This window comes from Ornithorhynchus anatinus, chromosome 8, assembly GCF_004115215.2.
Source record: "Ornithorhynchus anatinus isolate Pmale09 chromosome 8, mOrnAna1.pri.v4, whole genome shotgun sequence".
Taxonomy (NCBI): domain Eukaryota; kingdom Metazoa; phylum Chordata; class Mammalia; order Monotremata; family Ornithorhynchidae; genus Ornithorhynchus; species Ornithorhynchus anatinus.
In genome coordinates, this window is record NC_041735.1 from 66316302 (window position 1) to 66332961 (window position 16660).

At 54.1% G+C, this 16660-nt stretch overlaps 1 protein-coding gene across 3 annotated transcripts in view; it reads right to left on the reverse strand.

Annotated features, from left to right (window-relative positions):
- TMEM106B (transmembrane protein 106B) overlaps positions 1 to 15011 on the reverse strand; it is a 37947-nt gene extending 22936 nt beyond the window's left edge. Inside the window, exon 1 of one of the 3 annotated variants that reach the window (XM_029070284.2) lies at positions 14951 to 15011. Coding sequence is in view for 1 of the 3 variants with exons in the window: in XM_039912821.1 (XP_039768755.1) it covers positions 13883 to 13895 (13 nt within the window). In the remaining 2 variants the exon portion in view is untranslated. Of the gene's footprint in view, positions 1 to 13882; positions 13906 to 14517; positions 14551 to 14950 lie in introns of those variants that run through there. The other 2 variants (XM_029070283.1, XM_039912821.1) reach the window with 2 other exon arrangements.
- Positions 15012 to 16660: the final 1649 nt, after the last annotated feature.

Here is a 16660-nt window from a genome sequence, read left to right on the forward strand (position 1 = left end):
CAAATAATATCATTATTATTATAGTGCTCTGCTCACAATAAGCACTCAAATACCACTGCCTGACATTTCTACATACAAGTTAATTTTCCACAAAGAAATGCTTTTCCATATCGTATCATCATCACCACTGAAATATTCAGCCCAGGCATACAGTTTAGAACGAGAAGCTGGTGAAAGTCTAATCCCCCGATTAGACTGTAAGCCCGTCAAACGGCAGGGACCGTCTCTATCTGTTGCCGACTTGTTCATCCCAAGCGCTTAGTACAGTGCTCTGCACATAGTAAGCGCTCAATAAATACTATTGAATGAATGAATGAATGAAAGTACACTGAAAACAGAAACAGATGAGACCCCCGGCCTTAAGGGGTTTATAAATGACGGGGTGGGAAGGAAGAGGAAATCATACAAATAAAACAAACTCCCCATAAACGCATGGATAAATGTATAAGAAAATGGGGATTAAAACCTGTCCTCCTTACTCGCGTCACTTACTGCTTTATCAACCCGGCATCCAGGGGGACTGCAAGGTGTAAGGGAATTCAATTTGCAAACGTAAAGGAATTGCATAAACAAATGAAATTCAGCCTTTCAAGTGCTATTGTAATAGCTAAAATGTGACCTGCTCAAGGTCACCACTTATTTTGAACGACAAATCGGAGAGCGCTTTTTTCCCCCGAAGAATCTCCGCCTCGGTAATTGCATTTCTGTCTTACCCCATTCCTGTGAGGTGGGGAGGGGCGGGTGCGTGTGCGATCGGCCCCACTGCACTGACGAGGAAGCAATGCTACGAAGAGATTGAGGTCTGTTCCTGCTCCTTTCCGTCACTTGACTCTTTCTTCCCTGCCGGATTATCAACTCCTTGCAGGCTGAGCTAGCGCCTCCCAACTCCGCTGTACTCTCCTGGCGGCTTAGCAGAGTGTTTGGCACACAGTAAACACTGATTAAAAACCCCACCGCCTGACTGTCCGAGTTCACGGAGCTAGCCGGGGGTGGTGGTGTGCAGAGCTGAGGCTGGAATTGGGTTTCGGGCTTCCCGAGCTGGCCTATTTCCCCTGGGACTACACTGCTTTCTTCCCATTAAGAAGATTAATATTCTACCAGGAACATTCTGCCCCTCTCAGGGTGGCAACTGGAGAGTTTCCAGGACTCTACCAGTCTCGACTACGGGAGGGAGAGTCAAGCAGAGGCCTTTCCATGTCATTCCTAGCATGGGCAGCGGCAGGCCATCTGCTACAAGTCAAAACTCGCCCGTGCTGGGCGGCGGCGGCGTGGGAGAGAATCCAGGGCGGAGATTCAAATTTACGGCACAGATGGAGGCCATGGTAAACTACTTCTGTATTTTTACCAAGAAGACTCTCTGGATCCACTACTAGAACGACTGCAGACGGAGGGGGCGTTTTCTGGGAGTGGCGCGTCCACGGCGTCGCTTATGGGGCGGAAACGACTCGACGGCAAAAGGCAAGACAAATCCCGGGACAGGATTAACCCTCCTTCGGAAATAGCTTCCTCAACTCTTTATTTTGAACCGTCTCCTCAGATTTAAAAGGGATAATCATCATTTGAGATGGAAACGTATTTTTCGGGGTTAAGCGCACCCTAACTCTTAGCACGTCCCCGGACCGGTGCAGGGGAACAATGGGGAGAGGGGGACAGAAGGAAGCGGGAGAAGGGAGTAGGTAGGCTGTGGAGCCTGCGTGACCGGGTAAACACAATCCCCCGACCAAGACTGGACCGGGGACTTCTTCAGAAAGCCTCGACGACGTCATTCATCTTTACCAACATTTGTTGGGTCCTTTCTGCCCCTTCGCTGCCCTTTTCCTCACCTGTTAATGCTCCAGAGTTTCATTCTACTTTTAAGTTGCAGGCAGGAAGGAGTGTGGCCTGGTGGATTGAGCACGGGGCCGGGAATCTCCCTTTCTCTCCAGACTTCTTGAGAGGTACGTTAACACCCGCTGCCTCCATCTCCTAGCCTCCGATCCTCTCCTACCTCCCCTCCGATCTGGCTTCTGCCTCTCGGCTCCACACAGACGGTCCTCTAAGGTAACCAGTGACCTCCTTCTCACCAAATCTGATGGCCTCTGTGCCATCTGAATTCTTCTAGACCTCCCAGCCACTTTAGACCACCTCCTTCTCCTTGACATGGTATCCAACCTTGAAATCACTGACGCTGTCCTCTCGAGTCTCCTCCTACCTCCCTGACTGGTCCTTCTCAGTCTCATTTTCTGGCTCTTCCTCTGCCACCCACCCCTTAACTGGGGGGGGGGGGTGGTCCCTCAAGGCTCAGTTCTAGATCCTCCTTTTCCCCCTCCTCCCCCTATACCCGTTCCCTTGGAGAACTCATTCGCTCCCACGGCTTCAACTACCACCTCTATATGGATGATTCCCAAATCTACATCTCCATTCCTGACCTCCCTCCTTCCCTGCAATTTCCCATCTCCTCCTGCCTTCGAGACATCTCTACTTGGATGTCCCGGCCACCCCTCAAACACGTCCAAACCTAAACTCCTTATCTTTCCACCCAAACCCTAACCCCCGCCCCGCCCGTCCAATCTTTCCCATCATGGCAGACGCCACTATCCTCCTTACCTCACAAGCCCGTAACTTGGGCACTGTCCTCCACTCACCCCTCTCATCCCACCCACATATTCAGCGTCAACGAATCCAATCGGGTCTACGCTCCCAACGTTGCTAAAATCCGTCCTTTCCTCTCCAGTCTGCCACCATCCTGAGCCAAGCACCTATCCTACCCCACGTCTGCCTCCTCGCTGACCTCCCCGCCTCCCGTCTCTCCCCACTCCAGTCCAGACTTCGCTCTCCTGCCCAAAGTCATTTATCAACGAAAGCCTTCGGTTCACGCCTCCCCACTCAAGAACCTCCACCTTCGGATCAAACAGAAATTCCTCCCCATTGGTTTTAGAGCCCTCAATCAGCTCACCCCACCCTCCCTAATCTCCTCCAGCTCATCCGGCCCGTTCTGCTCCGCTGGTGCCAGCTTCCTCACCGGGCCCCGATGTCGTCCATCTCCCCGCCTACCCCTTTCCCGCGTCCTCTCCCTAACCTGGGGCTCCCTCCCCCTCCGTATTTGCCGGACCACCGCTCTCTTCCCCTCCAAAGTCTTATTCAATGACATCTCCTCCAAGAGGCCTTCCCCGATTAAGCCCTCTTTTCCCCCGCTCCCTCTCCCTCCTGTGTCACCTACGCACTTCAACCCGTGACCTTTGGACACTCGATATTCGTCCCGCCCCCAACCCTAGAGCACTTATGTACGTATCTTTAAATTATCTATTATAAATGACTTATTCATATCACTGTCTGTCTCATCTGGACCAGAAGCTCGTTATGGAGAGGGAGCATGACTAGCGATCTGTTGTACCCTCCTCTCCCAAGCCCTCGGTAAAGTGCTCTGCACACAGTAAGCACTCAAAGACAACTGACTGAATCGGAACGACCTGGGTTCTAATCCCAGATACGCCACTTGTCTGCTGTGTGACCTTGGGCAGGTCATTTAAGAGAAGCAGCGTGGCTCAGTGGAAAGAGCCCGGCCCTGGGAGTCAGAGGTCATGGGTTCTAATCCCAGCTCCGCCACTCATCTGCCGTGTGACTCTGGGCAAGTCACAACTTCTCTGTGCCTCCGTGACCTCATCTGTAAAACGGGGATTAAAAACTATGAGCCCCATGTGGGACAACCTGATCGGCTTGTATCCCCCCAGCGCTTAGAACAGTGCTTTGCACATAGTAAGTGCTTAACAAATACCACCCTTATTACTAAGCGCTCAATAAATTCATTCATTCAATAGTATTTGAGCGCTTACTATGTGCAGAGCGCTGGACTAAGCGCTTGGAATGGACAAATCGGTAACAGATAGAGACAGTCCCTGCCCTGTGACGGGCTTACGGTCTGATCGGGGGAGACGGACAGACAAGAACAATAGCAATAAATAGAATCGAGGACAGGATCACGAACGGAATCAGTAAATAGAAGCAATAAATTCAACTAAGGCCCAGGCTGGGGGGCCTGGGTTCTACCTGCAGAGAGAAGAATTTTTCATTCATTCATTCAATCGTATTTGAGCGCTTACTATGTGAACAGCACCGTACTAAGCGCTTGGAAAGTATTTTGAATGAGTTTTTCCACTGTGCCACTGGTGCCTGCCAAGTCTATCGTACTGTACTTTCCCAAGACCTTAAGCTAGAGTTCTTCGGCAGTAGGTAGGTGCGCAAGCACCATCGTTCATTCATTCCATAGTATTTACTGAGCGCTTATTATGTGCAGAGCACTGTACTAAGCGCTTGGAATGGACAAATCGACCTCCCACTTGGTTCTCCACGGGCCAGAGCCGGCCCGATCGATACTTCCCTCCCTCAGCATTAGAAAGAGCAACGTTGACGAACTGGAAAGTGCCTCTCTGCAACATTCAGGAGGCAGGCAGTGGGAAGGAGCACGGCCCAGTGGGTAGAGTCCGGGCCTGGGAGTCAGAAGGTCGTGGATTCTAATCCTGGCTCCGCCACATATCTGCTGCGAGACCCTGGGCAAGTCGCTTCGCTTCTCTGGGCCTCAGTGCCCTCAACTGGGGATTGAGATAGTGAGCCCCACATAGGACAGGAATTGGGTCCAACCCGACTTGCTCGGATCCACCCCCGTGCTTAGTACAGAGCCCGGCACACAGTGAGCGCTTTACAAATACCGTAATTATCATTATTGCTTTGTCTCGGTAGCCAGAGGGCAGGGGTGTCCTCCTCATCCCTCGAGCAGCGGAGCGCCACCGGCCAGGAGACGCCGCGTCAGCCCGCAGCCGCTTGCCAACTGGCCGCTAGCCACTGTGCCGGGATGGGAGCCCCGCGTCCACGACTCCAACAGAGACCCCGGGCCATCTCTAAGGGGGACTAAAATCCTATTACCCGGGCCGGGCCTGACTTCCACCTACTGCTCGGTAGTAATAATTAATAATGACGGTACTTGTTAAACGCTTACTACGGGACAAGCACCGTTTTGAGCGCTGGGGTAGATACAAGGTAATCAGGTTGGACACAATCCCCGTTCCACGCTGGGGCTCACAGTCTTCATCCCCCATTTGACAGATGAGGCAACTGAGGCACAGAGAAGGGAAGGCACTTCTGCATCACCTTGACTTGCTCCCTTTGCTCTTCCCTCCTCTCCCCACGGCACTTGTGTATACTTCTGTTTAGACTGTTAGCCCATCTCGGGGCAGGGACTGTATCTGTGGCCAAACTGTCCGTTCCAAACGCTCAGTACGGTGCTCTGCACGTAGTAAGTGCTCAATAAATACTACAGAACGAGTGAAGGGACTTGCCCGAGGTCACACAGCAGACCAGTAGCGGAGCCGGAGTTAGAACCCACGTCCTCTGACTCCCAAGCCCGTGCTCTTGCCACTAGGCCATGCTCTGCACACAGTAAGCACTCAATAAATAGGGCTGAATGAATGACTGGGCTAGAGGCGCTCAGACCAGCAACCCTTCCAGGTTCTCCCAATTCCCTCCTCTTTCCTTCCCCTATCCTGTGCAGTGTGGCCTGATGGATAGAGCACGGAGAGAGCCCGGGGGTCAGAAGGACCTGGGTTCTCATCCCGCCCCCGCCCCCCCCCGACTTGCCTGCTCTGTGTGACCTCGGGCTAGTCAGAAGCAGCGTGGCTCACTGGAAAGAGCCCGGGATTCGGAGTCAGAGGTCACGAGTTCGACTCCCGGCTCTGCCACCTGTCAGCTGTGTGACTGTGGGCGAGTCACGTCACTTCTCTGGGCCTCAGTTCCCTCATCTGTAAAATGGGGATTAAAAGTGGGTGAGCCCCACGTGGGACAACCCGGTGACCCTGTATCTCCCCCAGCGCTTAGAACAGTGCTCGGCACCTAGTAAGCGCTTAACAAATACCAACGATATTAACGTTATTAGTCACTTGACTTCTTTGGGCCTCAGTTACCTCAACTGTCAAATGGGTATTAGGACTGTGTACCTTCCCCCCCCACACACATAGTAAGTGCTCAATAAATACTATTGAATGAATGACTGTGTCCAACCTGATTACCTTGTATCTACCCCAGCGCTTGGCATTATAGTAAGCACCTACATACCATCATTTTATTATCATTATTATTAAATCAGAGAGGAGGGGAAGGAGCCAAGCAGAGTGAGGTATTTATTCAGCACTGACTGTGTGCGGAGCACTGTACTAAGCACTTGGGAGAGTACAATGCAAATGAGTTGGATGACATGTTCCCTGTCCATGATCAATCCATCTCACTAGTTACTTCCAACATTGAACGGCCGCCTCTAGGCATCTCACGTAACCACCGTCTCCTCTGCACCCCCTATGTGCTTGGATGGATACTCCTTCAGCACTCCGGAAAAGAGCCTGGGCTTCGGAGTCAGAGGTCACGGGTTCGACTCCCGGCTCTGCCACTCGTCAGCTGTGTGACTGCGGGCGAGTCACTTCGCTTCTCTGGGCCTCAGTTCCCTCATCTGTAAAACGGGGATTAACCGTGAGCCTCACGTGGGACGACCCGATGACCCTGCATCTCCCCCAGTGCTTAGAACAGTGCTCGGCACACAGTAAGCGCTTAACAAACACCAACATTATTATTATAAGCCACCCCCATGGCTCTTACGTCTAACATCTTAAAGCAGCGTGGCCTTATGGAAAGAGCCCGGACTTGGGGGTCAGAGGTCGTGGGTTCGAATCCCGGCTCTGCCACTTGTCTCCTGTGTGACTCTGGGCAAGTCAATTCACTTCTCTGGGCCTCGGTGATCTCATCCGTAAAACGGGGATCAAGACTGTGAGCCCCATCTGGGACAACCCGATTACCTTGTATCTCCCCCAGTGTTTAGAACAGTGCTTGACACACAGTAAGCGTTTAATAATATTTGTTAAGCGCTTACTACGTGCAGAGCACTGTTCTGAGCGCTGGGGTAGATACAGGGTAATCGGGCTGTCCCACGTGAGGCTCACAGTTCATCCCCATTTTACGGATGAGGTAACAGGCACAGGGAAGTGAAGTGACCTGCCCACAGCCACACCGCTGACAAGTGGCAGAGCCGGGATTCGAACCCATGACCTCCGACTCCCAAGCCGGGCTCCTTCCACCGAGCCACGCTGCTTCTCATGCTTAACAAATACCCTCATTATCGTTACCATTATTTGATATCTGCAATTTATGTTAATATTTGTCTCCCTCAGTAGACTGTAATCTTCTTGGGAACAAGGATCGTGTCTCTAATTTTTCTGCACCGTGCTATCCCCAAGTGCTTAGTACAGCGTTCTGTAATAATAATAATAATAATAATAATGATAATGGTATTTGTTAAGCACTTACTATGTGCAAAGCACTATTCTAAGCGCTGAAGCACTCAGTAAATACCACCGATTGGAAAAGAACTGAGGGATGTGCATCAAGACTCATTCCCTTGTCCACTGAGGGAGAGAGGATTCACTGCCAAGGCGGCAGTGGGTTCGAGTGAGCAATTCTAAAACAAAAAGAGTTTGTCGGTGCTATGAATAATAATTAATCATTATGGTAGTCGTTAAGCACTTACTAGGTGCCAAGCACTAGGATCGAGAGGCAACTCTTCACCTCCCCGGTGCGGCATGGAGGTGGGTGATCGGCCACCGCCGACCCCCGAAATCACCTTCCACGAGACAATCCGGATGGTAAACTCCTCGAGGGCAGGATTAACACACGTGAATTAATTCCAGCACAGTGTTCGGCACACAGTAGGAGCTCAATCAGTGCTTTTGATCCACTGCTTGGGAACCTCAGAGCCTCAAGCAGGCGTTACTATTGAAAGCCAGAAACTCCCCACCCGGTAAGAGGGAATGCTCTAGGCAGCTGGAGAAATTCTCTTTATGGCTATTGTTTCGGTCCGTCTGTCTCCCCAGATTAGACTGTAAGCCCGTCGATGGGCAGGGACTGTCTCTACAGTCCAGTTGTACAGTCCAAGCGCTTAGTACAGTGCTCTGCACATAGTAAGCGCTCAATAGATACTGTTGAATGAATGAAATTCTCACCAGGGCAGAACGGGGAGAACCCTTTAATTACCCATGATCTCAAATATTGCTCAACAAATTCTGCCCGTCAGGCTCTATTACCCAACGTTAGACTCTGTACTAACCGCAACAAGACCTTTTGCACACACCTAAAATACACAGAATTAGACTTCTACCGCACCATTTCCCCACACAGGCTGCACAGCGAGGCTGAGCCACCCCAACTTCAATTTCCAAAATACGGTAGAACGATTTTCCTGGCGGGTTTTCCGACCTCTATCCCCACGCGCCTTCCTCCACTAGGATTAACCCAACGCCCCGTTTTACTGCCCGCAATCGCTCGCCAAAATTTATCCATTAAGGACAGGGCTCCAAACCGTGAACTGCAGTTTTAAAACGACGTCAGACGTCAACGATGTTTTTGAGCGGGTTGGCGTAGGGATGCGCTTCGGCAATAGCGCCTGCCGGCGCTTGGTAACCTCGAGCCCACGTCTCCGTTCGCAACTGAATTTTCCAAAGGCAATTTAACACCAGATGCGATCCCCTCGCTCAGGAGGGCACACAGGCTGTATTATCAAAACCCTCCCGGTTGTGCTTGGCAGCCAAATCGACACCATCAATCGACGGTATTTACTGAGAGTTTACTGTGGACGGAACTGTCTCCCCCTCGAATAGGCTTCTCCAGTAGATTTACAGTCTCCTGAATTTGAAAGAATAGAGACATTTTATAACAACAGTGTTGGTATTTGTTAAGCGCTCACTATGTGCGGAGCACCGTTCTAAGCGCTGGGGTAGACACGGGGGAATCAGGTCGTCCCACAGTGGGGCTCACGGTCTTCATCCCCATTTTACAGGTGAGGTCACTGAGGCACGGAGAAGTGAAGTGACTTGCCCCCAGGCACACAGCTGACGAGCGGCGGATCCTGGATTCGAACCCACGACCCCTGACTCCAAAGCCCGTGCTGAGCCACGCTGAAGAATTTCCGGTTGCCAAAATGGGGATAAATTTGGATTTTGGTCTCGAAGGTTCCAAGACGAGACAAGGGAGAGGATGTAGGACCTCTAGACCGTAAGCTCGTTGTGGGAAGGGAACTCGTCTACCAACCTGGTTGCCGTCTACCCTCCCAAAGGCTTAGTATAGTGTTCTGCCCACAGCGTTCAATAAATACCACCGACTTACTGACCGGTGTCACAGAAGATAATAATAACGTTGGTATCTGTTAAGCGCTTACTATGTGCCGAGCACTGTTCTAAGCGCTGGGAGAGATCCAGGATAATCAGGTTGTCCCACGTGAGGCTCACAGTCAATCCCCATTTTACAGATGAGGTCACTGAGGCCCAGAGAAGTGAAGCGACCTGCCCACAGTCGCCCGGCTGACAAGCGGCAGAGCCGGGATTCGAACCCATGACCTCTGACTCCCGAACCCGGGTTCTTTCCACTGAGCCACACGGCTTCTCTCTAGGTTCTGGGTTGTTTTTATTGCATGTGACCCACACATTCTAGTCACGTAACCCAACTCTTCGCCAAGATATATTCCATCCCTCCATCCTTTTGCACCTATGTTTATACATTCAATTTATGCAGCCATTCCATCCTCATAATTTTGTCCTTCTTCCTCTTCTAACCCGTAAACCTATTTTCGTATCTGTTTCTCCTGCCGGGCTAGAAACTGTCTCTATTTTACGCTCCCAAGTGCTTAGTACAGTGCTCGGCACCGAGTACACGATCTGTAGATCAGCTCGTTGTGGGCGGCGAACCTGCCTATCAACTCTGCTACATTTTATTCTCCCAAGTGCTTAGTGCAGTGCTCTTTACCTAGTAAATGGTCAAAAAGGATCACTTATGATGATATAAAGACCATTCATTCATTCAGTAGTATTTATTGAGCACTTACTACGTGCAGAGCACTGCTCTTTACCTAGTAAACCGTCAAAAAGGACCACTTATGATGATATAAAGGCCATTCATTCAATAGTATTTGAGCACTATGTGCAGAGCACTGTACTAAGCGCTTGGAATGGACAGATCGGCAACAGAGAGAGACAGTCCCCGCCCTCTGACCGGCTCACAGTCTAATCGGGGGGAGACCGACAGACGAGAATAATGGCAATAAATAGAATCGAGGGGAAGAACGTCTCATTAAAACAACAGCCAACAGAATCAAGGTGAAGTACGTCTCATATTAACAAAATAAATAGGATAACGAAGATATATACAGTTGTGCGGAGGAGTAACCACTGACCGGTCCCGCTTCTTGTGGGCAGGGAACACATCTTCCATCTATTGTCCTGAGAAGCAGCGTGGCCTAGCGGATGGAGCACGGGCCTGGGTGTCAGAAGGCCCTGGGTTCTAATCCCGGCTCCGCCACTTGCCTGTTGGGTGATCGGATCACTCAACTCCTCCGTGCCTCAGTTACCTCATCTGTAAAACGGGGATTAAGACCGTGAGCCCCTCACGGGACAGGGACTGTGGCCAACCCGATGGCCTTGCGACTACCTGAGGACTTAGAACAGTGCTCGGGCACATATTAAGCGCCTAACAAATCCATCATCATTATTATTACAGCACTTTTCACGTAAGTGCTGAATATCACTGACTGATTCTTCCTCCTACCTCTAAGCTACTTCAGGCTTCTCCTGAATTACAAGCTCAGGGAGACGGTGCTTCCGTGTCTTGCTCCCGTTCCTCTCCGCCAAACGTTTAGGAGAGTATCACGGATGCGAGTCAGAAAAACAATAATAATGGTATTTGTTAAGCGCTCACTACGTGCCAGGCACCGTACTAAGCACTGGGGTGGAAACAAGCAAATGGGGTTGGACAGAGTCCCTGCCCCACATGGGGCTCCTAGTCTTTAATCCCCTTTTACAGACGAGGGAACCGAGGCACCGAGAAGTAAGGCGACTTGCCCCAGGTCACACAGCGGACACGTGGAGGAGCCGGGATTAGAACCCAGGTCCTTCTGACTTCCGGGCCCGGGCTCTGTCCACTAGGCCCGGCTGCTTCTCGAGCAGGAGGGGAGGCGGTCTCATCGGAGAAGCAGCGCGGCTTAGTGGAAAAAGAGCACAGGCTTGGGAGTCAGAGGACGGGGGTTCTAATCCCGCCTCTTCCACACGTCCGCTGTATGACCTGGGGCAAGTCGCTTGACTTCTCTGTGCCTCGCTTATCTCATCCGTAAAATGGGGATTCCGGGCGTGAGCCCCACGCGGGACACCCTGACTACCCTGTATCCGCCCCACGGCTTAGGACGGTGCCTATCGCATAGTAAGCGCTTAACGACCATCATCATTATTATTATCGGTGGGGGCACCGAGTCTTCTGGCCAGGGCCCAGGCTGGGATCGAGGCGGCCTTAAGAAAAAACGTTTCCGGTGCCACTTTGGTATCGGTGCGAAGCAATGGGAAAAAAATCCCTTGAGGGGCAGCGGGAGGAGGGAGAGCATCAGAAGCAAAATGATGCCGTGAATGCGGCCCACCACCGACGAGACCGCCCCCCGCGCCGTCCCCAGCCCCAGGGCTGACCCCGCCATGGTCGGCAGTACTTACTGAGCATTTACTGCGGGCAAAGACCTGTACTAGACACACCGGGGAGGAATCGGGCAGGATCCCTGGCTTTCCGGGGGGGGGGGGGGGGGGGGGGGCTACATTCGAATAATGAAAGGCGGAGGGGGGGGATCATCACATCACTGCGTACTTTCCCACGCGCTCAGTACAGTGCTCTGCACACTCTAATCGCCTAATACGACCGAATGAACCTATCAGCACCGGACACTGAACACTAGAACCACCTCAAAGAGGAGCAGCGTGGCTCAGTGGAAAGAGCACGGGCTTTGGAGTCAGAGGTCATGGGTTCGAATCCCAGCTCTGCCATTTGTCAGCTGTGGGCAAGTCACTTCACTTCTCTGTGCCTCAGTTACCTCATCCGTAAAACGGGGATGAAGACTGTGAGCCCCACGTGGGACAACCTGATTCCCGTGTCTACCCCAGCGCTTAGAACAGTGCTCGGCACATAGTGAGCGCTTAACAAATACCAACATTATTACTACGCTATGTAAAAAACACACACAAAAAGGAGTAGCAAGAAAAGGAAACCGTGGGGCCTTCCCGAGACTCCGAGTTCAACGGCCACGGCTGCTACGGCCGGCAACCACACGCGCACTTGTCAGGATACGGTTTTGGCGGCTTTCAATCCTCCTTGGACATTTCACCACCCCTACAGGGTGGTTTTCGGGCCACCCGTGCCGTTGACATGAAGAAAACACTCGTGGTTTCGCTCAGCTTCCAGCTCCTCGCCATCCCCCCCCCCCCCCACCCCAAAAAAAAGGAAAAGAAAGAGAAAAAAGAAATGTGAGTTGGGGGGTAAAGAGGGGATAGAAAAGACACGAGAAGCAGCACGGTTTAGTAGATGGAGCACGGGCCTGGGGGTCAGAAGGTCACGGATTCTAAATCCAGCTCCTCCACGCATCGGCTGGATGACCTCGGGCAAGTCGCTGCACTTCTCTGGGCCTCAGTGACCTCATCTGTAAAATGGGGATTGAGACTGTGAGCCCCGCATAGGACAGGGACTGGGTCCAATCCCATTGGCTTGTATCCACCCCAGCGCTTAGTACAGTGCCTGGCCAGTACAGCGCCTGGACTGTAAACCCGGCGTGGGCAGGGATTGTCTTTCTTTGGAGAAGCAGCGTGGCTCGGTGGAAAGGGGACGGGTTTCAGAGTCGGAGGTCATGAGTTCGAATCCCGGCTCTGCCACCTGTCAGCTGTGTGACCGTGGGCAAGTCACTTCACTTCTCTGTGCTTCAGTTACCTCATCTGTATAACGGGGATTAAGATGTGAGCCTCACGTGGGACGACCTGATTAGCCTGTATCTACCCCAGTGCTTAGAACAGCGCTCGGCACACAGTAAGCGCTTAACAAAAACCAACATTATTATCGCTGAATTGTACTTTCCCAGCACTCAGTACAGTGCTCTGCACATAGTAAGCGCTCAAATACGGATGAATGAAAACCATCATTCAGCAAAAGAGGGTGAAGGGGGGGGGGGGGACAGAAAGGGTGGGAGAAAGGTAATTAATGGTATTTCCCCACTATGTGCAGGGCACTGTGCCCATTGTGTGCAGAGCACTGTACTAAGCGCTTGGGAGGGTCTCCAACAGAGTCTAACAGGCACATTCCCCTAACCACAAGGAGCTTCCAGGGTAGAGAGGGGCAGTGAGGGCAGGGAGCCCAAGGAGGCTCCTCAGGCGGGGGAGGGACGAGGGATGGACAAAGGGGGCAATCAAGGGTATTTACTGAGCACCCACTGTGCGCACAGCACCGTACTAAGCGCTTGGTGGAGTCCAATGGACTCCAACAGGCACCCCCCCCCCGCCCACAAGGGACCTGGGGCGTAGAGGGCCGGTGGTTTAGAGGGGGAGAGGGGGGCGGTGGAGACGGAGCAATCGAGGGCATTTACTGCGCACCTCCTGTGTGCGGAGCACTGTAGTAAGCGCTTGGGAGAGTCCAAGAGACTTATGACAGGCCCACCCCCTGCCCACAGAGAGCGTCCAGTGTGGAGGAGGAGACAGAGGCTCAGAGGGGGGCGGGGAGCAGGAGCCATGGAGGCTGGAGGCGGATCCTCAGCCTGGGGAGGGGGAAGGGGGCAATCGAGAGTATTTACTGAGCGCCCACTGTGTGCAGAGCGCTGTACTAGGCGCTTGGGACAGTCTAATCGAGTCCACCAGACACCTCCCCCGCCCAGAAGGGGCTTGCAGGGTAAAGGAGACGGAGGCTCAGAGGAGGGCAGGCAGGGAGAAAGGACCGTGGAGGACGAGGCGACTCCTCGCTGGGGGATGGATGGAGAAAGGGGCCATCAAGGGGTATTTACTGAGCACCTCCTGGGTGCACTAAATACCTCCCGAATCCATCAATACGCCCGAATGAAAGCGGAGCACTGTCGTAGGCGCTTGGGAGGGTCCAACGGGGTCATCCCCTGCACACAAGGAGCGGCCGGTGTGGAGGGGGAGACAGAGGCTCAGAGGGGGGCGGGCAGGGGAGGGAGGGAGGAAGGACCAGGGAGGGAGGGAGGAAGGACCAGGGAGGGAGGGAGGGAGGAAGGGAGGACCAGGGAGGCCGCGGAGGCTCCTCGGCCAGGGGACCGACCCGACGGGGAGGAGGAGGACGACGAGGAGGATGGGGGGGAGGACGGGAGGATGCGAAGGAGGAGGGGAGGAGGGGAGGAGGGAGAATGGAAGGGAGGATGGAGGATGGGGGAAGGAGGAGGGGAAGAGGGAGGATGGAAAGAGAGGAGGGAGGATGGGGAGGAGGAAGAGGGGGAGGAGAGGAGGAAAATGGGGAGCGGGAGGAGGAGGGGAAGAAGAGGAGGAGAAGGAGGCGGCGGCGAGGGGCAGGGGCGGGCAGTGCAGTGCAGCTGGGGGAGGGGAGGGGAGGGGAGGGGAGGGGAGGGGAGCGCCCCGCCCCGCCCCGCCCCGCCCCCCTCCCCAGCCCGGCCCGGCCCGGCCCGTCCCGTCCCTCCGGGCGCCCCCTCACCCGCGACCCGGGGGCTCCGGTGCGGTGCGGTGCGGTGCGGTCCCGTCCGGTGCGGTGCGGTGTGGTGCGGTGCGGTGCGTTGCGTTCCGGCGGGGGGAAAGGGAAGGGGGAGGAGCGGTGCAGAGCGCCTCCCGCAGCTGCGTCACCTCGAGCCCCGCCCGCCCCGCAGCGGCCGCCGGCCTTAATGCCCGCTCTGCGCAGGCGCGCACGCTCCCCCGCCCCCCCTCGCCCCCTCGCCCCCCCCCCCACGCCCCCGCCTCTCTTCACTGCGCCGGCGCCCCCGCCCTCCCCCCCGCCTCCCTTCACGGCGCAGGCGCGCCCGCTCCTCCTGACCTGGACGACGGCTCCTCCTCCTCCCCCTCCTGCTCCCCCGCCTGTCTTCACTGCGCAGGCGCGGCCGTTCCTCCGGCCCTGGAGAACGACTCCCCCCCACCTGTCTTCAGTGCGCAGGCGCGACCGCTCCTCCGGCCCTGGAGAACGACTCCCCCCCACCTGTCTTCAGTGCGCAGGCGCGGCCTCTCCGGCCCTGGAGAACGACTCCCCCCCCACCTGTCTTCAGTGCGCAGGCGCGGCCTCTCCTCCGGCCCTGGAGAACGACTCCCCTCCCCCGACCTGTCTTCAGTGCGCAGGCGCGACCGCTCCTCCGGCCCCGGAGAAGACTTCCCCCCCCTCCCCACCTGTCTTCAGTGCGCAGGCGCGACCGCTCCTCCGGCCTTGGACGACGACTCCCCCCGCCCCTCCCCACCTGTCTTCAGTGCGCAGGCGCGGAGCTCTCTGTCCCCGGGAACGCGTGGCGGGCGCGCGCATAGGAGGGGCCTCCTGCTGCACCGGTTGCAATGTGCGGGGCGCTGTGCTAAGCGCTTGGGAGAGTGCACCATCACAGTTGGAAATAAGAAGCAGGAGAATATTGGTTAAGCGCTTACTATGTGCAGAGCACTCTTCTAAGCGTTGGGAGAGATAATAATAATAATAATGCTAATATTTGTTAAGCGCTTACTATGTGCAGAGCACTGTTCTAAGCGCTGGGGGAGATACAGGGTCATCAGGTCGTCCCACGGGAGGCTCAGAGTCTTTATAATAATGTTGGTATTTGTTAAGCGCTTACTATGTGCCGAGCACCGTTCTAAGCACTGGGGTAGACACAGGGGAATCAGGCTGTCCCACGTGGGGCTCACAGTCTTCATCCCCATTTTACAGATGAGGGAACTGAGGCACAGAGAAGTGAAGTGACTTGCCCACAGTCACACAGCTGACAAGTGGCAGAGCTGGGATTCGAACTCATGAGCCCTGACTCCAAAGCCCGTGCTCTTTCCAATGAGCCACGCTGCTTCCCCATTTGGCAGATGAGGGCACTGAGGCCCAGAGAAGTGAAGTGACTTGCCCAAGGTCACAGAGCCGATGCGTGGAGGAGTGGGGATTAGAACCCACGACCTTTGACTTCCAAGCCCGGGTTTAATAATTACCGATTTGTCCATGCCAAGCGCTTAGTACAGTGCTCTGCACAGAGTAAGCGCTCAATAAATACTATGGAATGAATGATAGTGGTGGATGAAGACTGTGAGCCTCATGTGGGACAACCCGATGAGCTTGTACCAGCCCCCCCTCCGGCGCTTAGAACAGTGCTTGCCACATAGTAAGCGCTTAACAAATGCCATTATTATTATTGTTATTTGTTCAATACTTACTATGGGCTTGGGCACTGTGCTTAGCTCTGGGGTGGAAACAAGCAAATTGGTTGGGACACAGTCCCTGTCCCACGTGGGGTCACAGCCTTAACCCCAGTTTTACAGATGAAGTAACTGAGGCCCCAAGAAGTGATGTAATAATGATGATAATGTTGGTATTTAAGCACTTACTATGTGCAGAGCACCGTTCTAAGCGCTGGGGTAGACACAGGGCAATCGGGTTGTCCCACGTGGGGCTCACAGTCTTCATCCCCATTTTACAGATGAGGTCACTGAGGCACAGAGAGGTGAAGTGACTCGCCCACGGTCACCGGGCTGACAAGTGGCAGAGCGGGGATTCGAACTCATGACCTCTGACTCCAAAGCCCGTGCTCCTTCCCCTGAGCCACGCTGCTTCTGATGTGACTTGCCCAAGGTTACACAGAAGACGTGATAGGGCTGGGATTAGAACCCAGGTC